The sequence below is a fragment of the Vicia villosa genome, linkage group LG4 (genome assembly GCF_029867415.1).
Source record: "Vicia villosa cultivar HV-30 ecotype Madison, WI linkage group LG4, Vvil1.0, whole genome shotgun sequence".
NCBI lineage: Eukaryota > Viridiplantae > Streptophyta > Magnoliopsida > Fabales > Fabaceae > Vicia > Vicia villosa.
Window position 1 is genome coordinate 168,868,979 of NC_081183.1, and position 18,122 is coordinate 168,887,100.

An 18,122-nucleotide genomic window follows, 5' to 3' on the forward strand; every position below is an offset into this window, starting at 1 on the left:
GTGTCACCATAATCACAAGTGGTTGGACACAAGCTTCTATCAGCATTTGAAGTAACCAAAGTAAGTTTTAAAAGAGAAACAGAATACAAGAGGCAAGATCAATATGTGTTACAATGTAATGATAGTAAGCAATATATAAACACATTTCACTTGATCATAATATGAAATTTTACTCATATAGTATATTCAAACTAGGAAATTTTACTCAGAAGATTCAGCCTAAGAAATTTCAATTCAAGCCATGTACACCATTTGCTTTAGAGTTTCTTCAATGTTGCTTTCAAGTGTGGCTGAAGAGTAACTGTATTGGTAGCCATCTCAACCTCATAACAAAGATTCCCTTCAACTAGTCGAAAACATCTTTGAATCCCTGTAACCTGTATCGAATGCATACAGCATTTTAAGTCTAAACAATAAAAAAAACTGAATAAATTATTGATTGATTCATTTCAACCACGACTTTCTCTTTTTAGCATTGGTATTGTTGCATTTGTGAAAGACTATCATGTTAAATCACCTTGGAAGCATTCCCCACAAGTTCGCTCTGAAGCTGTATCACTTTCTCTTCTATGCTATATGTCCCTTTCTGGAATTTGATAGCAAAAAATACCAGAGGCGTGCGTGTCAGGAGCAAAAAATGACAGGCGAAGGAAATTACAAAATAAAAACAGAAAGTAAAAACATTCATTTGGACCTATAAACAATCAAGTAAGCAGGAATTTTATGTCAAACTCAAAACTAATCTGTAAGTAATCCATTAAATAACTTATACATCAATCATGATGAGTAAATACTCTTATTGGTCACTGCAATTGTAGGAAGTAATCAACCTAGTCCCTCACATAATCAATATTTCAAAATGATTCTTGAAATTGCAAAACATTAATTACGTTATTTAGTTAACATCAAATTTATCCCTCAGATTATCATCCTAATATCATTATAGTCACTGCAAATATCACCAGAGACGAACCTGATTAACATTTTGCAATTGCGTAGACAATTTTAAAATATTGGTTGATAGAGTCTTACAATTTAGCCAGCCTTCAAATGAAATCCATAATTTCTAGCATACCATACAGAATACAACAACTAAGCCTCATCCTATTAGATGGGGTCGGCTACATGGATCAACTTTCATCATAACGTTCTATGCTTTTAGCCAAATCATTAATCTTGAGATCTTTCTTAATAACTCCTCGTATAGTCTTTACGGGTCTTCCTCTTTTTTGAATTGTTTGCCTTCTCACCATCTGGTCTACTATCCTGACTATAGAATCTACCAGACGGCTCTCTACATGCTCAAATCACCTAAGTCTATTTTCCACCATCTTCTCTATTATTAACGCTACCCTAACACTCTTTCTAATATTTTCATTTTTAATTTTATCACGTAAAATCTTACCACACATCCACCTCAACATCCTCATCTATGCTACTCTTACTTTTTCTCTTCTAAAACGGCAGCATAGCATACATAATATAGATAAAAAACAAATATGAATCAAAATAGTCAAAAGCCGTGTATCCTTGAAACAGAACAAAATTGAAAACAAGTACCTGAACTTCAACAAGGCCATTGCTTTGAGCAATGACAACTTCAATGGTTCCATTAGGTTTAGGACGCCAGTATCCACTCTCAGAATGCATAGGCTCTCCAGAACTGAGTTTCCATGTCTTCTGACTGTACCCTATCACAGGCTACACCCATATCACACAATCAATACATTACACACAACACACAAACACAGAAAGAAAGAAAAAAGTTAAGAATCAAAACCTACCCATTAATAAAAAAACAAAACTTTGAGAGACCCAAATGAGATTTATAAAGAAAGAGAGAAAGGAAAACCTTGTTAGGTGGATGATAGAAGTGAAGTTCTTCACCATAGGAGAAGGAATTGATGGTGGGGTAGCCTCCTTCTCCTTGTCCTCTCCATGTTCCGAGAAGATAAGAGAGTGGTGCCACTGATGGGTGATATACCGGCGACGAAGATTCCGGTGCCGGAGAGTCAATGTTCGTGTCCATTTTTTATTTTATTTTTATCTTTGTAAAAATGTGTATGAGAGTATCACAAAATAAATAAATACTATGTAATATATATTTTAAAATAATAGTTTTTTTTTTCTTTTTTTATCAAAAAGATAAATGTGCATAGAAAACAACAAAGTGTTCTTTGAGTTTGCCGTTGTTTCTTGTTGCGTTTTTTTTTTTTTTTTGGTTTTATGAAAAAAATACATAAATTTCTTCGTTTTTTTTTTCTTTTCCGGTTACTAGAATTATACTATTAGGTACTGATTTTAATTGATGATATTTTTAACTTGGTATATAAATGGGTGTTAAAACCATTTTCTTAGATTGTGATTTAGAAGTAAAAATTTTATGATCATCAACTTGAAAGTAAGTTCCACAAGTCTCTATAGTATAAATCAAGCTGTGAAACAAACACATGAAAAAATGAATTCAAAGTAAATAAAAGTGATAACTATGTTTATTATAAATTTGAAAATAGCATTTTCATTCTCATACATATTTGGATCAAACATTTAGGATGTGAATGTCGCAAAATAAATGGTGCGCAACCACTTTTTGAAATGAAAGACCTCAAAAAAATCAATGTCTTTCTAGGAATCAAAATCATTATCCAAAAAACTAATATCTTTGGATCAATCTCACTATGCAGAGAAGATCTAAAAAAAATATGATTATTTTGACTGAAAAACTGCTTGAACTCTAAAATGACAACATCAATGACTGCTAATTAAAAAACAAATTGGTTAAAATGATTGCTAGGTGAGATTTCTTTGTGAAAAAAACATATGTCAACTGTATTGATCAATTGTGATAGTACAATGACTATTGAAAAAATTGAGAACCAAGTATAATTGTAAGAGACGACAAATAAGAAAAAAAAAATACGATATTATTGGAGAGTGTATTTCTAAATGAGATATAAGAGTTGATCATGTACGCAATAATAAAAACTTAATAGATCATTTGACGAAAGAACTAGCTAGAGGCAAAGTTCATAATACATCCAATAAGATGAGACTACTGCCTATAGATAAGTGATTGTCTCGCGATGGTAATTTGACCTAAAAGACTAAAAATCCCAAGAATGAGGTTTAATGGATAATAATAAGTTGTGAGCAATATGAGGCGGTCATATTAATATAAATAAGAGAAACATGAATTCAGAAGTGATAAGAAGATAAGATAATAGAAAGATCTATAATCTATATGAGTGGAATAGAAATAATAGCATACAGTTGATATACGATGTCAAAAAGTAAGAAAGATGGAGATAATAGTATACAGTTGATATACGGTGTCAAATACAGTAAGAAAGATGGAGATAATAGTATCCAGTTGATATACGGTGTCAAATACAGTGTCGAAATTTTGGTGTTCAAAATAACACAATTCAATTTTTTTATTAGAGTCAAGGTTTCTAGTTCTTTAGGAAAAAGAATTCAGTTTGAGATGCTAGCTGTGTTTGTGTCTTTTCCACACAAGTATACAATTTTGTTAACATGTTCTTACATCTGCAAAAACTTAGCATGTTCTTACATCTGAAAAAGCTTAACATGTTCTTACATCTGCAAAAACTGGTACCTAGAAAATGAAAATAGTGTAACCACTTGATATACTGAACATAAGAAGACAAATCCTACACTAGATCACTGACCGAGTAACTTCCAATGTTGGATGCTTTTACCTTCCTTATGTACAACAATCAATACTAAAATAAAAAACAATTTTGTTTAAATAACATAAGGAATAATAGCTAGCATGATTGACTTGGTTTGTAAAATGAGATTCTTCCAAAAGGCACGGTTCAGAGTTTTTCCAGCAACAATGAACAAGAGTAAATTGGTTATATTTATATTATATATACTGGTATTGTGGTTTTGTCCATTCTTTCAAGTATACACAATTGTAGGTAGATATAATTTTTTTTACAAAAATGCATCACGTATTAATCGCGCGAATACCCGAGAAGATAATCTGCTAAAAACATCAGGAAGCACTTTAGTAGAGATACCCGGCAACACTGGCAGAAGTTCTTGGATAATCTGAGGAACATTGAGTGCCTAAGGCGACCCGTAAACAAATAGATAAATAAGTGTGTTGAATATTATTAAGCTAAAGTAAATTAATAAATAAGCATGCACTTATTTGTTGCACAAAAAATACTTAACCAACCCAAAAGTGTACACATTATTTTCTGCAGTAAAATTTTCATTACCTGACTAGTTGTGCTTGACAGAGAACTTCCTGCAGTCAAGAACTCCAGGACTCTCTGGACATTGTTTAGTATAACCTTATCCTCTTCAGTTATGGTGGGTAGAAGAGCTGCGGGCTTAAAGCGTCCAATTGTAGGTACCATATTGAAAATAGGGATTGCATTCTGAACTCCTAGTAAGGACATTATTTTTACCAGTTGTTCCCTAGTTACTGCATCAATGCCCTTAACAATCTGTTTTCCACCAGAAATAATGAGTCAAATGATTATAACTCTCCATACATCAATATATGCATAGCAATGAGGAACCAACATTCATTCATAATAAACTTTAACACAACAAATCTATGGCAACAGTGCTAACTCATTACAACAGGAAGTAGCGCATTGACAATATAAGACTACTCGAAAAGACTATATATGTTCAATAGTGCTATCAACAACAGTTTAAGAAGACTACTGCCTCATGCCAAAAAATAACTTTTGCACAATAGGTAGAACGGCATACAAAAGCCTTTTCAGATAATTTCACCAAAATAAAAGAAGAAAAACTAATAAAAGCAACATACTCCAAAAATAAGTAACCCCAGAAATAACAGGGTACCACAAGTTTTGGCAAAAGTAATGCCTCCATGTACAATTTTACTACAAGATACATTCAAGTACAACATAAGTAATCCCAGGAGTAACATGGTACCTTAGCAAATTTTTCTTAAATCAAATTCGTGTATAAACAACAATGCTTGTTATGAGATTTAACTAAGCTAGTATAAAATTTACAGACATTTTTAAAATATTTACACAATCAATGCATTTGCATAATCAATTTACGCATCACTTTTTCTGTGGTTAATGTATACAAACATGCTCATAGGCGAAACTTAAAAACTTCAACAGTCATGCTTTTATAGCAGCTCATGGATCCGTTAATCAAACAATAAAATGAAATAAATCGAGGAGGGAAATTTGTGTTCTTTCATATGGAAAGAGTATAATATCTAAGTTACTTGGCATCTAGATAGACATTCAAATTAAATAAGGTAGGGAGTTACATTTAACAATATTGACAATAAACATAATATAAAATCTTCGTAGGGTTTCTAGAAAGTACCTCGTCCAATAGAAATTCTCGGAAAAAATTTCCCTTATCAGACAGCAAAAATGCTAGGGCTGCCCTTGTTTCCACTGGCTGCTGTTGAGGTATCACAGACTGGATTCCTGGCAAGAGATATTCTGACCTGTTAGTAGCGATCCCAAGCTCAGCCATATCCCCTTTCAGATCCTCTCCACCTCCACTTTTGGCAGCCGTAATAAAATTCTCGAAGGCTTGCATGACATCGATAAATCTTTCAGCATCAAAAACTCCAGATTTCCCATATATAGTGTAACGTAGAGCACTCCTTAGCCGAGGGGATTCATCCGTCAGAAGCCTCTATCAATTAATGTGATTTGCATCAATTTAGTTATACTCAGAAGAAGAATCTAAACAGACTACATAGGTCAATTACCAGTGTGGTAATGCAAAATCACACCAGTTCAGTGTTCGAAGTTATTAATCGGACCATCAAAATGCATCATTGTGATAGTGTAAATAATTTATAACTTGTCACGGATGATGGTGAAAATTTTCCGATGAAGAATTTGGTCGACTCCACAAAAATAAAAGTACAAGACTAATTGTATCCAAATTCACAAGTTATAATTTCTCCCGTACATGCTGTCTAAAATAGTTATTTCTACCTCATATTGCTCCTCTAAACCTCGAAGGCTTCCAATTTCATCAATGTCCCCATTTTATTTTCAGATACTACAACAACAACCAAGTCTTATCCAACTAAGTGGGGCCAGTGGGGCTGGCATGGATCAAATCTTGTCATAAAGTTCTATCCAGGATAATGTTTCTATCCAACTCGTTAATCTCGAGATCTTTCTTAATAACTTCTCTTATATTTTTTTCATGTCTTCTTCTACCTCTATTTGTTTGACTCCCCTCTAACTGTTCTACTCTCCTTACCACATAACCTATAGGTCTCCTTACCACAAGTCTATTTTCCACCATCTTTAATACTATAGGTGCAACTGCAACCCCAACACTCTGTCTAATATTGTCATTTCTAATCTTATCCCGTCTAGACTTACAACACATCCAATGCAACATCCTCATCTATACTACAATTACTTTATTCTCGTGTTGATTCTTAACCGCCAAAATTTTGTCTCATATATCATTGCAGATCTTACCGCACTCGATAAAATTTTCCTTTCAACTTGAGCGGTACCTTTGTGTCACATAAATCCCCTAGACCCTCCTCCATTTCAATTACTCAGCTTGAATTGTTTACATCATCTTTTATTTCTCCATCGTTTTTTGTTACGGACCCAAGATATTTACCGATACTAACCAAAAAATTTCATTCCAATACAAATGTCTTTGGCTTCATTTTTGATGTGTGACATGGTAAACTAACTATGACAGCCCAACAAAATCTTGCTGTGTATTCCTTTCATGCAACTCGTGCTAATCAAATTCAAAACCAATTTTCCTTCAAGTACAACTTGGAGAAATCAATATGGACTTGTGCCCAAAAGTTAAAAATATAAGCCAACATCTTGACAATGACAGATGGCAAAAAATAAATTATGCAAGAGACTTTTATACCTGCGCAATATATGGATAGGCTTCGTCAACAATGGCAAAATCAGGATTTCCAACTAGAGCTATCCCTTCAAGAACCCCGATAGCTCTGATTATAAGAGCAAAGTATGGGGGTATCCTAAAAGGGTAATCAAAGGTAATTTGAGCTAAATCTGACGCTAGATCTTGAAAATTTATGTTTTTTGCCCCTCCACCTTCTAAAGCCTGGTCAAAGACTTTGGCAAGCACTGGCAAGATAGGCTCTAAATTGACTCCATCTGGAATGAAACCGAGTTTAACAAAGTCTTTCACTATAGCTGTATAATCTCGGTGGATGAGATGAGCAATTGCTTCAATCATTCCATACTTTTGATCGTCAGTCAATTTTGTAACAAGCCCTGGGTGGAAACAAAGATAGATTTCCATCATATATTACAATGATTAGGATAGTGGAGTAAAAGCACCTAAACATCAGTAACATCTCGTAAAAAGCAATAAAGTTGATAGAGACAAAAGCAACATTTTGAAGAACAATATTTAGCCATAATTGCAAGAAAAACTAAGCACTTTTTATCTTAAAGTTTAAAGAATCATTATGCAAAAGCTAAGAAAAAACATTCCAACTGTGATATGGCCTTCTATTCATATACAGGGAGAAAAAGAATAAAGTTAAAAGAAAACTGAAAATTCCCTTTACAATAAAATAAATTGTTATAGGCTAACCACAACTTGGATTAATGCTCACCATTATCTATTGAAAGCAATTTTTTTATATTGTACAGTATGTAGATAAACAATTAAAATGGTTTCAAAAAATCATAATTCATCTTTTCTAAAATAGGCCACTGTAATTATATATTGATATATGAAGAAAATAATCATATTTGTTCTAAAATAGTTCATTTTCCAACAGACATTATCAAGTTCAGGACAGTAAACCAAACACTAGAGAGCAGAGAATTTCATAATGTCATAATGAGGAAAGTAAAGCAACAAAAATGAAAAATGTATGTCCCTAATGATCACATTTGAAGCAAACAGGGAAATTTTCACTTGCAAATATAAATTACAATGTTCGACTACTTAGTACCTACCAAAGTCAAGTATCGCTAGTTTTCCATCAGGAGTACGGATCATATTCCCTGGGTGTGGATCAGCATGAAAAAATCCAGTATCAAGCAGCTGAAATAAAATGAAAATAATTTTAAAATGGTCACTGAACTAAAAAAATTGTAATCGAGTCTCTGAATTTCTCAAAACGATTTATTAGATCTTTGAACTATATTTTTTAATCAATCCCTGGATTTTTAAATAATTTGTAAATAGGTCTGAGTTTATGGACCCAAATACAATTTATTTAACAGTTTAGGGACCTAAAAATGCTCTCCTTCCTATTATTACCAGTCTAATTGATGTCACTCATATACACTAGCAATTATCTCACTCCCTCTTAAGATGTGTATTTAATGAACTAAGTGTGATCTCCTTGACTTTGTATAACCTTAACTGAATCTACCAAACCATGATTTAGCTGATTGTTACAGTCCATATAATACTCAATGAAAGCATTTTGTATTTTTCAATGAAAGCATGTAATGAAAATAGATAAAAGCCCTTAACTGTATAAAACAAAATAACAGTATTTGAAGAAAAAAAACTAGCTTAAAGCTCACTGGTCCTAGTGAAAGCATTAAAATAATGAATCACCTGTTTTAGGTAGCAGATGACTCCAACATTAACCAATTCTCCGACGTTGCTTTCTTTGCTCTGTGAAAGCTTCTCTCCGTCAATCCATTCTGTCGTAAGAACCCTCCTTGATGTATACTTGCTGTAAGTCCTTGGTATTACAACCTGAAATTGATTTGTGATAAGATGCAAGCAAATTCCTCTCATAAGCATTTTTATAATTCCTATAATGGTACAGCTCTCAAAGATAATTAGCATTAAACAACAATTTAACGAGTGTTATACAGACAGATTTTAAATGAATGATTTTCTTCAACTATTATCATACATTATTTGCATATATATATAGGGACGAAAAGGTGTACCATATATACAATCATTTATAGCTAAACATCAATTAGTCGCAACTAATTTATAACTCCAATGAACGAAATTCTAGCCTAATATTCTCATAGACAGTCTCATCATATCACCAGTAAGGCACATGCAATTAGGTCCTTAGGGATTAGTACATATGAAGTTCTCATAAATAGCAATATGAATATGATCCAATTATGTAAAAACTTAACCCTGTTTCTTTTATTTTAGTTATTATTACATCAAATAAAAACATGTCAATTAAAGCGTGTGCCACGCGATCAGTGGGTATTTGTTAGTATCCAGTAACCCAACCTTCAATTTGGAAGGTTTAAAACATGGGCCAAGAAAGCAAATGGATCATCCATGTTAGTCAGGCTTTGTCAGTTGAGAGCAGGTCATGTAAGCTGTTAGAGCAATTAATTGATTAGGATGTTATAACTTATAAATACATAGAAAGAAGCTTATTCATATGTTGAGGAAAGAGACCAAGCTCTTGAATCCTAGATAGAGTATGTTATCATTCTTTCTCTCCCTAGGTACTCAGGAGGAACAGATTGTTCCAGCTCGATTCTGTCAAGAATTTCTGCTTGATGTAAATACTAAATACAGACATAAAACAGAGTGGGTTTGTTTCTTCCATTCATAAGAAATAAGAAATTTTTGCACTCACCTGTGGCAGATCTTTCTTCATCATTTCGGCGAAACGGTTTCCATTTTCACCTTCATTCACATAGTCTAACTCCTCAAAAAATCGAGCAGCCCACTCGTCAACCAACCCAACCACATCAATGGAGATCTAAAAAATTAGGTAAAAAGCAGTTGGGTTGAGAGGAGAATAAGTATGATGAGCAATTGACTTAGAATTATTAAATCACCAATATTACTACTACGAAGCCCGAATAATTAATCAAATATACATACATGACTAAAAGTCTATGCTCACAAGAATTTAACTTGCCTGAGGAAACTTTCGAAGAGCCAAACCAAGGTTCCTGATGATGAATAAATCAATGGTAACAGTCTCTAGAACAAAAGGTCTTTGTACTTTAACAGCAACCAAATCCCCATTTTCCTTGAGGCGGCCCTTATATACCTGTCCGAGAGATGCTGCATAGTTTTAACCAAAATACAAATACTTGTTGATTAGTTAACTCAAAAACCAGCAATGAGAGACTATAGATTTCTTTTCTAGTAGGAATGTAATATATATGGTATGGAGAGCTACCAGCAGCAATGGGAGAGGGTGATAATTCAGAATAGAAATTTTGCCATGGCTGACCAAGCTCCTCTTCAATTAGAGCCATAGCCACATCATCTGCAAATGAAGGAACCTTCACATTTTATGGAATCCCCCCACACCCCCAGCAAAAACAAAGGAACCTCAGCAAAAGAATGAGCTTACATTATCAGAAATGAAAATGTAATTGTTCAATTGCTAATAATTTTTCGGTGTTTACCAAAACATCATACTACAATTCTGTAAGTAGGGATCAATAGTTCTATCTAGCTAAATGAGCTTAAGAAAGAGAAGTCGCTGCAGAAAGTTGTTTCGAAAATTAGAGCATAAAATATTAAATATACAGCCAGTCAACTATGTTTTACTTTTCTGATATGAAGGAAAAATATTTTGCTTCTATGCTGCTCAAATTGACTTCAAAAATAAATCAAACTTGTCCATCCAATATCAAGTTATTAACTTTTTCCTCTGCCTCACTATTTTTCTTATGTGTGACAAATATAGATTCATTTAAAAGGAAACAATGGAGTATACAGAAGAGAGCATGCTATGAATGGGTAAAAGAGCAGCAAATTTTACTTTATCACAGAGCTTCTGTAGCTCCGTCATTGCTGCAGGTGACAGTATATCAGGTCGAATGCTCAATGCTTGCCCGAGTTTGATGTATGCTGGACCCAAAGATGTCACAATTTCACGTATTTCAATGGCCCTAGCAACTTCATTCTGGTTATGCAAAGAGCACAAATGAATAACCATAATGCAATAGGTAGGAAAATATTTCTGAAGTCTTGAAACTTATAAAATTGTGTTTACAAATGCAGGCAAGCTGCTCGGTCTATCTGGACAAAGAAGAATTACCTCTTTAACCTTTTTGTTAATCACATCCCAGGCAACACGTGAAAGAAAACCTCCAGCAACAGATAATAACTGTACAATTCGAGTTGCAACGGAACGAGGACGTTTTCCCCAATATGCAGTAATGCTAGCTGGTTCATACACCAATGGTAAAAACTCACTACTCTCATCTACCTACACAGGTGAAAATTACTGAACAAAATTATAATCCTAACCAGTATCTTTTCATTTGAAATCACCAACCATAACAAATAACATATATTCGACACAAAAAAAGTAGCTCACTAGCTCGATTGTAATGAGTAATGAATGTTCTTCATGAATACCTCCACAAGACGTAGCTGAACATCATCTTCCGCAAAGAGGGAATCTGAAAGATTCTGACCTCGGAGACCTCTCATGAGACTCGCCAACTGTTCGTCTTCTTCCATTTGCGCCCTTACTCTCTTAATCTCCTTCGAAACATCACCAATTCTCTAAAAAATCCACACGAGATTACATTTCATTTCATTTCCAACAATTAAACAAAACCAATCGAATTCCATAGAGAATTCAGCTTATTAAACAAAGAAAAAAAATTGCGAAAAGTGAATTAGGCAAAATAGGAGCAGAAGAGTTAGTTAGTTAGTTAGTTAGTTAGTTAGTTAGTTAGTTACCGAGGAGACACCGTTGACAGGTTTGGTAGGTGGAGACTTTGAAGATGAACCGTTGACGGTTGTGACCGGAGCAGGTTTAGGATCGGTGGCGACAGCAGAGACACGGTTTGAACGGCGACGGAGAGAGAGGTTTTTGTGACGGCGTGAATGAGAGGAACGAAGTAAGGGATCGATTCCACGGTAGACGAGCTGCGATGCCGTATCCATGGCGGAATTCTCTCTGCTCTCTTCTTTGTCTTCTTCTTTTAGAGAGAGATTTTGTTTAGTTGTAGAGAGAGAATTGAAGGAGTGGTAGATGTAAAGAAGAGATGAAGTAGTTGTTTGTGGTCTGAACGGTGACAAGGTGAAGTACTGAAAGTGTGTAATGGTGCTTCACTTTCAGCCAGGAATAGCTACTTGTCCATGATAATTTTAATTTTACTTGTTTATATATGACTCACGTAATATCTTCTAATAAATAAATAAATATTTTTTTACAATCCCATAAATAAATTCTTGCACACTTTATAATTTTGGATACTATTTTTCTTTGCAGAGAACTATTAAGTTGAAACTCTTTTCAACGCCCAAAGACTAAAGAGTACAACATGTTTGTTAGGTGATTGTGTACCCATAATTGGCATGCCAACATGGGCACACGTTTTTTGTGTTGGTCTGTAACTCACTTTTGTTTTTTATTCTTCTTTTAATAGAACTTTTATTTCTTTTATTGTTACTAATATATCATATTGAATTCTCTAGTAGCATTTACAAGTAACAACACATCAGTAAGTTTTAATGTTCATTCTACGTCTTTAGTTTTGAATAGATGGAATCTTATGACTTTGCATTCTTGCTTCTCGCTTTTACATCTAATTTTATATGTAATTATCAACTGATATAATTTAACGATGCTAATTTTTAAATAATTAAAAACATCAATGAATATTCATAACAACAACTCCCACACAAAATTTTTAAATAATTAAAAACATCAATGAATATTCATAACAACAACTCCCACACAAAATATAACACAACAATCAACTAAATTCAAAGTCACCTCAAAACAAACTCAAACAACAAAAATTAACTATTCACAAAACTAAAGCATTATAATAAAACTTTTTCACTCGATAGTAGTTTGGTTCATTGTTCCTTTTTATTTCTAAAGACTCTAATAAGGGGCTTTGGGATTCAATAAAAACCACCAAGGCATTAAAGAGTATACTGACAAAATAATTAAGATTAGAGTAATGTTATTCTTACACTCATATTATACACTAATATTTACACTAAACATTGTTCACCGTATTTATACGGTGAATAATGTTTTTTAAAATAAAAATAATATTCATAAAAAATATTTTTTATTTTTAAAATTACATACGATATTATTCATGTACGGACGTTCATTAACCAACTTTATTACTGCATTAACCAAGTTTTTACACTGCATTAACCAAGTCTGATGACTGCTAAAAATTAATTTTAAATACTTAAATGTTACATTAACCAACTTCATTACTGTATTAACCAAATTTTTACACAGCATTAACCAAGTTTGGTGGCTGCTAAAAATTATTTTTAATAGTTAGATGTTGCATTAACCAACTTCATTACTGCATTAACCAAGTTTTTACAATGCATTAACCAAATTTGAGTAATGTTATTTTTACACCCATGAATAGTATTTTACAGTAGTCATCAAATTTGGTTAATGCAGAGTAAAAACTTGGTTAATGCAGTAATGAAGTTGGTTAATGCAACATCCAGATATTAAAGATAATTTTTAGCAGTCATCAAACTTGGTTAATGCAATGTAAAAACTTGGTTAATGCAGTAATGAAGTTGGTTAATGCATGTCCGTATATGAAAATTGTCGTCCGTAATTTTAAAAATAAAAAATAAAAAATAAAAAATAAAAAAATATTATTTTATTTTTAAAAACATTGTTCACCGTATAAATACGGTGAACAGTGTTTGGTGTAAGTATTGGTGTATAACATTAGTGTAAGAATATCATTACTCGATAGTTTAAATTAAGAGGTTCTTCGGATATTGGACCATTTTCAATAGTGTAATGAATAATGTGATCAAATTTTATCGTGACCAGTGATATAAATAGTGATATGAACAATGTTCGTGAATAATAATATGAACGGTGTATGAATAGTGGTAATACGAATTGGTTAACTGAGTGAAGAAAGTTGGTTAATATAGTTTATTGTTGATTAATAACGCTTTAGATATTAAAAGTAATTTTTAATAGTAAAATAAAGTTGGTTAATAATATATAAAACTATGGTTAATAAAGTGATAAAGTTGGTTAATAAATTAAAAATAATATAGTAGTAAAACAAAATTGACTAATGAAATGTAAAATATTGGTTATAGTAGTCATAGAGTTGGTTAATAAGCACTCAGATGTTAAAAATAATTTTTAATAATAAAATAAAGTTGGTTAATAAAGTGATGAAATTGATTAATGATACAGTTTTTAGATCAGTCTCCTTTAATTCAAAAAAAAAATTTAATTTTTTTTTAATAAAAATACTGTTCACCGTATAAGTAAACAGTAAATACAGTATAGTGTATATTTCAGAGGTAAACTTATTTTGATGCCGAAACAATGCGGCATAAAGTGACTTGGAAGCAACAATCTCTTTAATCAGAATTTAAAATTAAAAAGTTATTTAAAATTGGAGAAAAAATAGATATCACATTTCCTATGAGACTCTTCCTTTTTTCATGTACATAGTGAATCAAAATAAAGAAACATGAGTTTTTCATTCATGACAACTTCAAAAACAAAACAAAAGTGATCATATTTAATTCGAATAAGACATAGTTTAAGTTAAGATGTTATATACGAATATTTTTTTATGCAATAAGTGATCACGTTTTCTCTTATAAATTTTTATCATTGTCATTTCTACAAATTTGAACGGGACAAAAATCTAAAAAAATTTAAATAAAAAATTAAAAGAATTGGTGTTTTTATAAAAGAGATTTAAGATTAAAAAACGAAATAGAGTAAGAGGTCGTAGGGGTAGGGGGCAGAAATAAGTTAGGATAAGTTTTAAAAAGTCTGAGTCTCGCATACGATAAATTTAAAAGACTTGAGTCAAGCCTATGGCCAATTATAGACTTTAGTTGTGGACTGGTCTGGCCTTTTTAAAAGTCTGACCTAGCCTGAAAGCCTATTTAAAAGTTTGTTTCTCATTAAAGTTTTCAATTAATCTATATTACTTAAAAAGCCTTATAGGCCGACATATATAGAGTTTATTATAATATAGACCAGCATATTTAACATTTTTTATAATATGTATGCATATATAGGTCGGTCTATTTAGACTATTTTTTTATATTTATGAAAATATAGACCGGCCTATAAGGCTTCATTGACTTTTTTAATAGCCTAAGTTTGGCCTAAATTAATTTGTCGAAATCTGAAGGGTTCTTTAGTAATAAATTGTTGGTGATGGCAAAGGAGGATCTTGCTAACATAATGGATGTTCGATACGTCTTGGAAACAAGTAATTATTTAGAATTACCTTCTATGATTGGTAGAAGTAAGAATGCAGTCTTTTCTTTCATCAAGGACCGGGTATGGAAAAGAATTAATTCGTGGAAATGTCGGTCCTTATTTAATGATACGGTGATTATATCCCGTCTTATATTATGAGTGTGTATATCCTTCCGAATACGGTGATTAATGATATTGAGAAGATACTAAACTCTTTTTGGTGGGGTGGAGGGAATAATAATAAAGGAATTAAATGGATGTCGTAGGAGAGGCTCACTTATTTGAAGAAGGGAGGATTGGGATTCTGAGATTTCAAAGCTTTCAACATGGTGATGGTAGCAAATCAAGGATGGTTTCTTATAACACAACCTCAAGCTCTCATGTCTCGCATGTTTAAAGCAAGGTATTTTCCTAAAACCTCTTTATTCGATGCTAATTCGGGGTATAATCCTTGTTTTGTTTGGGGGAGTATTTGGAAAGTTAGAGAAGTCCTTACTCTTGGTTGTAGGTGAAGCATTTGGGATGAAAGTAGAATCAAAGTGATGAATGAGCCATGGCTTAGAGGGAAACGTGAGGGTTGTTTGAGTGGTCCACAAGGTGCGTACGATATTACGGTTAGAAATCTCATGCTTACTAATATTAAACAATGGGACTTGAGGATTTTACGTGATACTTTTTATTATTATACAATGGTGGACATTCTTAACGTGTCGTTAGTAGAGGAGATTAAGGAGGACAGATTGGTGGGGACATAGGAACAAAGTGGTAATTATAGTGTGCGCTCATGCTATAGGGTGTGGAGGGATACCCAAATCTATCATTCTACTCAGAACAACAACGATAATTGGAGTAGTATTTTGAGTATCAAAGCTCCGGCCAGAGTGAAACACCTTCTGTGGAGGATCTATCAGGATTGTTTGCCTACCCATACGCGCCTCCAGCAACACCGTGTTCACTGTACGGGAATTTATCCTTTCTGTGATAGTTATAGTGAGGATGACTGACATGTCTTCTTTGGGTGTTCAGATACTTACGTTTGTTGGGGAGCAACAAGTTTGAGCAGTATAATTGATCACATAACTTTTTCTTTTTATGATGTAAAGTCATTCATTCTTGATATTTGCAGTAAGGAAGATAAGAATACGGCGGATCGGGTTGTTGTTACTATCAAGTCTATGTGGAAAAGTATGAATGATCTTATTTAGAATAATGAGCATGAAAATGGCTCCCGAGTAGGTTGGCTTGCTTATCATAATTTGCAAGAATGGCTATCAACGCAACGGGTTCAGGATAATAACAATGATAATCATCAGCCCTCTAAATTAGAATCTGCCTCCCCACGGCTGGTCTAAGTGTAACTTGGACGCAGGCTTCAATAACAATAATAATAATAGAAGTACGACTAATAGAGGTTGGTGTCTTAGAGATGATCTCGGCAACTTCATTGCCGCTGGAGTTACATGGGATCCCGGTAACCTTTCTGTTCTTGAAGCGGAAGCTTTAGCTCTTAAAGAAGCAATCCAATGTGTTATTTTGTTAACTTTAGATCATATTTTCTTCGAAAGTGATTCTCTTAGAGTGGTGCAAGCCTTTCATTCTGTTACCGTAGGTATTTCTGAGTTTTATACTATAATAAAAGATATTCAGTTACTATTACAAAATTTTCCCAACTTTATGGTGAATTATGTCAAACGTCAAGCGAATATGGTTGCTCATTCGTTAGCAAAGACGACCAATTTTTGAGCTAGACGTAGTATTATGCATGTAATTCCTCCTTGTATTGAACTTTTGATGAATGAGAAAAGTTAGTTTTGATTTGTTAAAAAAAATTAAATAGGCTTTTAAAAAAAGTCTAAACCTTTCTTTTTTATTAAATAGGTCTGACCTAACCTAACCTTAAATAAGCTAGGTTATAGACTCATATAGGCAGATTAGACCTATTCTCATCCCTAGTAGCGAGATTATCATAATATAGTCTTCCCGCTAACTTTAAACTAAATAATTTTAAGTATATTAAAAAAAATTATGAAGGAAACTTAATATTTCAATTTTTTAAAGTGAACACAAATTTTAGCTATATATTAAAAAATTTGCAAAACCAAAATTAATTGCCCTTTGCTTGTTTAAAAAAAATTGCATAGTTTATGATAGGGGTGTTCGCGGTGCGGTTTTGACATAAAAAATTATCCGAACCGCCAGAGAAAAGTGCCGATTCAGTTTGGTTAGGTTGACTTTTAGAAATAAAATCGAACCAAACCAATGTGGTTTAGGTTGGTTTGCATAGTTCGGTTTTTTACAAAAAAAAATTATTGAGTCATACATACACATATTAATGACAACATAGTTTTGTATTTAATCATTTATATGTTATCAAATTACAACAAAACACATTATAATTGGCAACAACTTTCCATTTGATATACAAAAATAAGATTAGAGAAAAGTGAAATAAAACATGAAATAGTAGCATAAAACAATATCAAAAATATTATAATAAAAAAAAAAACATATGAGAATAAAGAATAGAGAAGATGAAAAAGAAAGAGTAAAAGAGATGAGAGATTAGAGAAAAATAGGTGCATTAAAAACGTAATTGTAAGGCTAGATCATAATAGGTTTGAGTTTGAGTTGAAAATGAGTTAGGTGAAGTTTGGATTGTAACATAATGCGGTTTGGTTCAATTTAAATTGATTTGTAAAATACAAACCGTAAACCAAACGAAACAATGTGGTTTTCTTAAAAATGACTCAAATAAATCTAAATAAAATATAATTTAATTTGATTAGCAATTTTCTATTCGACCGATTCAATTTTAAACACCTATAATCTACTATGTCTAAACCAAATTTTTCACCTTACCAATTTCTAGTCAAACGAGTTCCACCACAAGACCCCATCTAATTTTCGAAAACAAATATAATAAGTATCATCTCGTAAT

At 32.6% G+C, this 18,122-nt stretch overlaps 2 protein-coding genes across 2 annotated transcripts; both read right to left on the reverse strand.

The window, feature by feature from the left end:
* Positions 1 to 10: 10 nt before the first annotated feature.
* On the reverse strand, positions 11 to 2,075 carry LOC131600225 (peroxynitrite isomerase Rv2717c-like). The gene is made up of 4 exons (XM_058872416.1): positions 1,853 to 2,075; positions 1,561 to 1,701; positions 518 to 586; positions 11 to 377 (listed from the first exon to the last, which is right to left on the reverse strand). Exons 1-4 carry the CDS (start codon positions 2,027 to 2,029, stop codon positions 258 to 260), a joined length of 507 nt encoding a protein of 168 aa, XP_058728399.1. The 5' UTR covers positions 2,030 to 2,075; the 3' UTR covers positions 11 to 257.
* A 1,785-nt stretch (positions 2,076 to 3,860) lies between these two features.
* On the reverse strand, positions 3,861 to 12,077 carry LOC131595847 (uncharacterized). The gene is made up of 13 exons (XM_058868348.1): positions 11,677 to 12,077; positions 11,347 to 11,496; positions 11,024 to 11,194; positions 10,745 to 10,888; positions 10,154 to 10,259; positions 9,887 to 10,035; positions 9,599 to 9,724; positions 8,590 to 8,733; positions 7,977 to 8,064; positions 6,907 to 7,280; positions 5,359 to 5,679; positions 4,251 to 4,481; positions 3,861 to 4,095 (listed from the first exon to the last, which is right to left on the reverse strand). Exons 1-13 carry the CDS (start codon positions 11,881 to 11,883, stop codon positions 3,961 to 3,963), a joined length of 2,346 nt encoding a protein of 781 aa, XP_058724331.1. The 5' UTR covers positions 11,884 to 12,077; the 3' UTR covers positions 3,861 to 3,960.
* Positions 12,078 to 18,122: the final 6,045 nt, after the last annotated feature.

Bases quoted from the DNA above. Each gene is read 5' to 3' on its own strand.
- LOC131600225 (XM_058872416.1), bottom strand. From the start codon at position 2,029: ATGGACACGAACATTGACTCTCCGGCACCGGAATCTTCGTCGCCGGTA. The intron at 1,702-1,852 runs GTTTTCCTTTCT...ATATGGGTGTAG, and splicing joins TCTATCATCCACCTAACAAG to CCTGTGATAGGGTACAGTCA. The intron at 587-1,560 runs GTACTTGTTTTC...ATCAAATTCCAG, and splicing joins ATGGCCTTGTTGAAGTTCAG to AAAGGGACATATAGCATAGA.
- LOC131595847 (XM_058868348.1), bottom strand. From the start codon at position 11,883: ATGGATACGGCATCGCAGCTCGTCTACCGTGGAATCGATCCCTTACTT. The intron at 11,195-11,346 runs GTATTCATGAAG...TCACCTGTGTAG, and splicing joins TTCAGCTACGTCTTGTGGAG to GTAGATGAGAGTAGTGAGTT. The intron at 4,482-5,358 runs GTACTTTCTAGA...GGTGGAAAACAG, and splicing joins GAGAATTTCTATTGGACGAG to ATTGTTAAGGGCATTGATGC.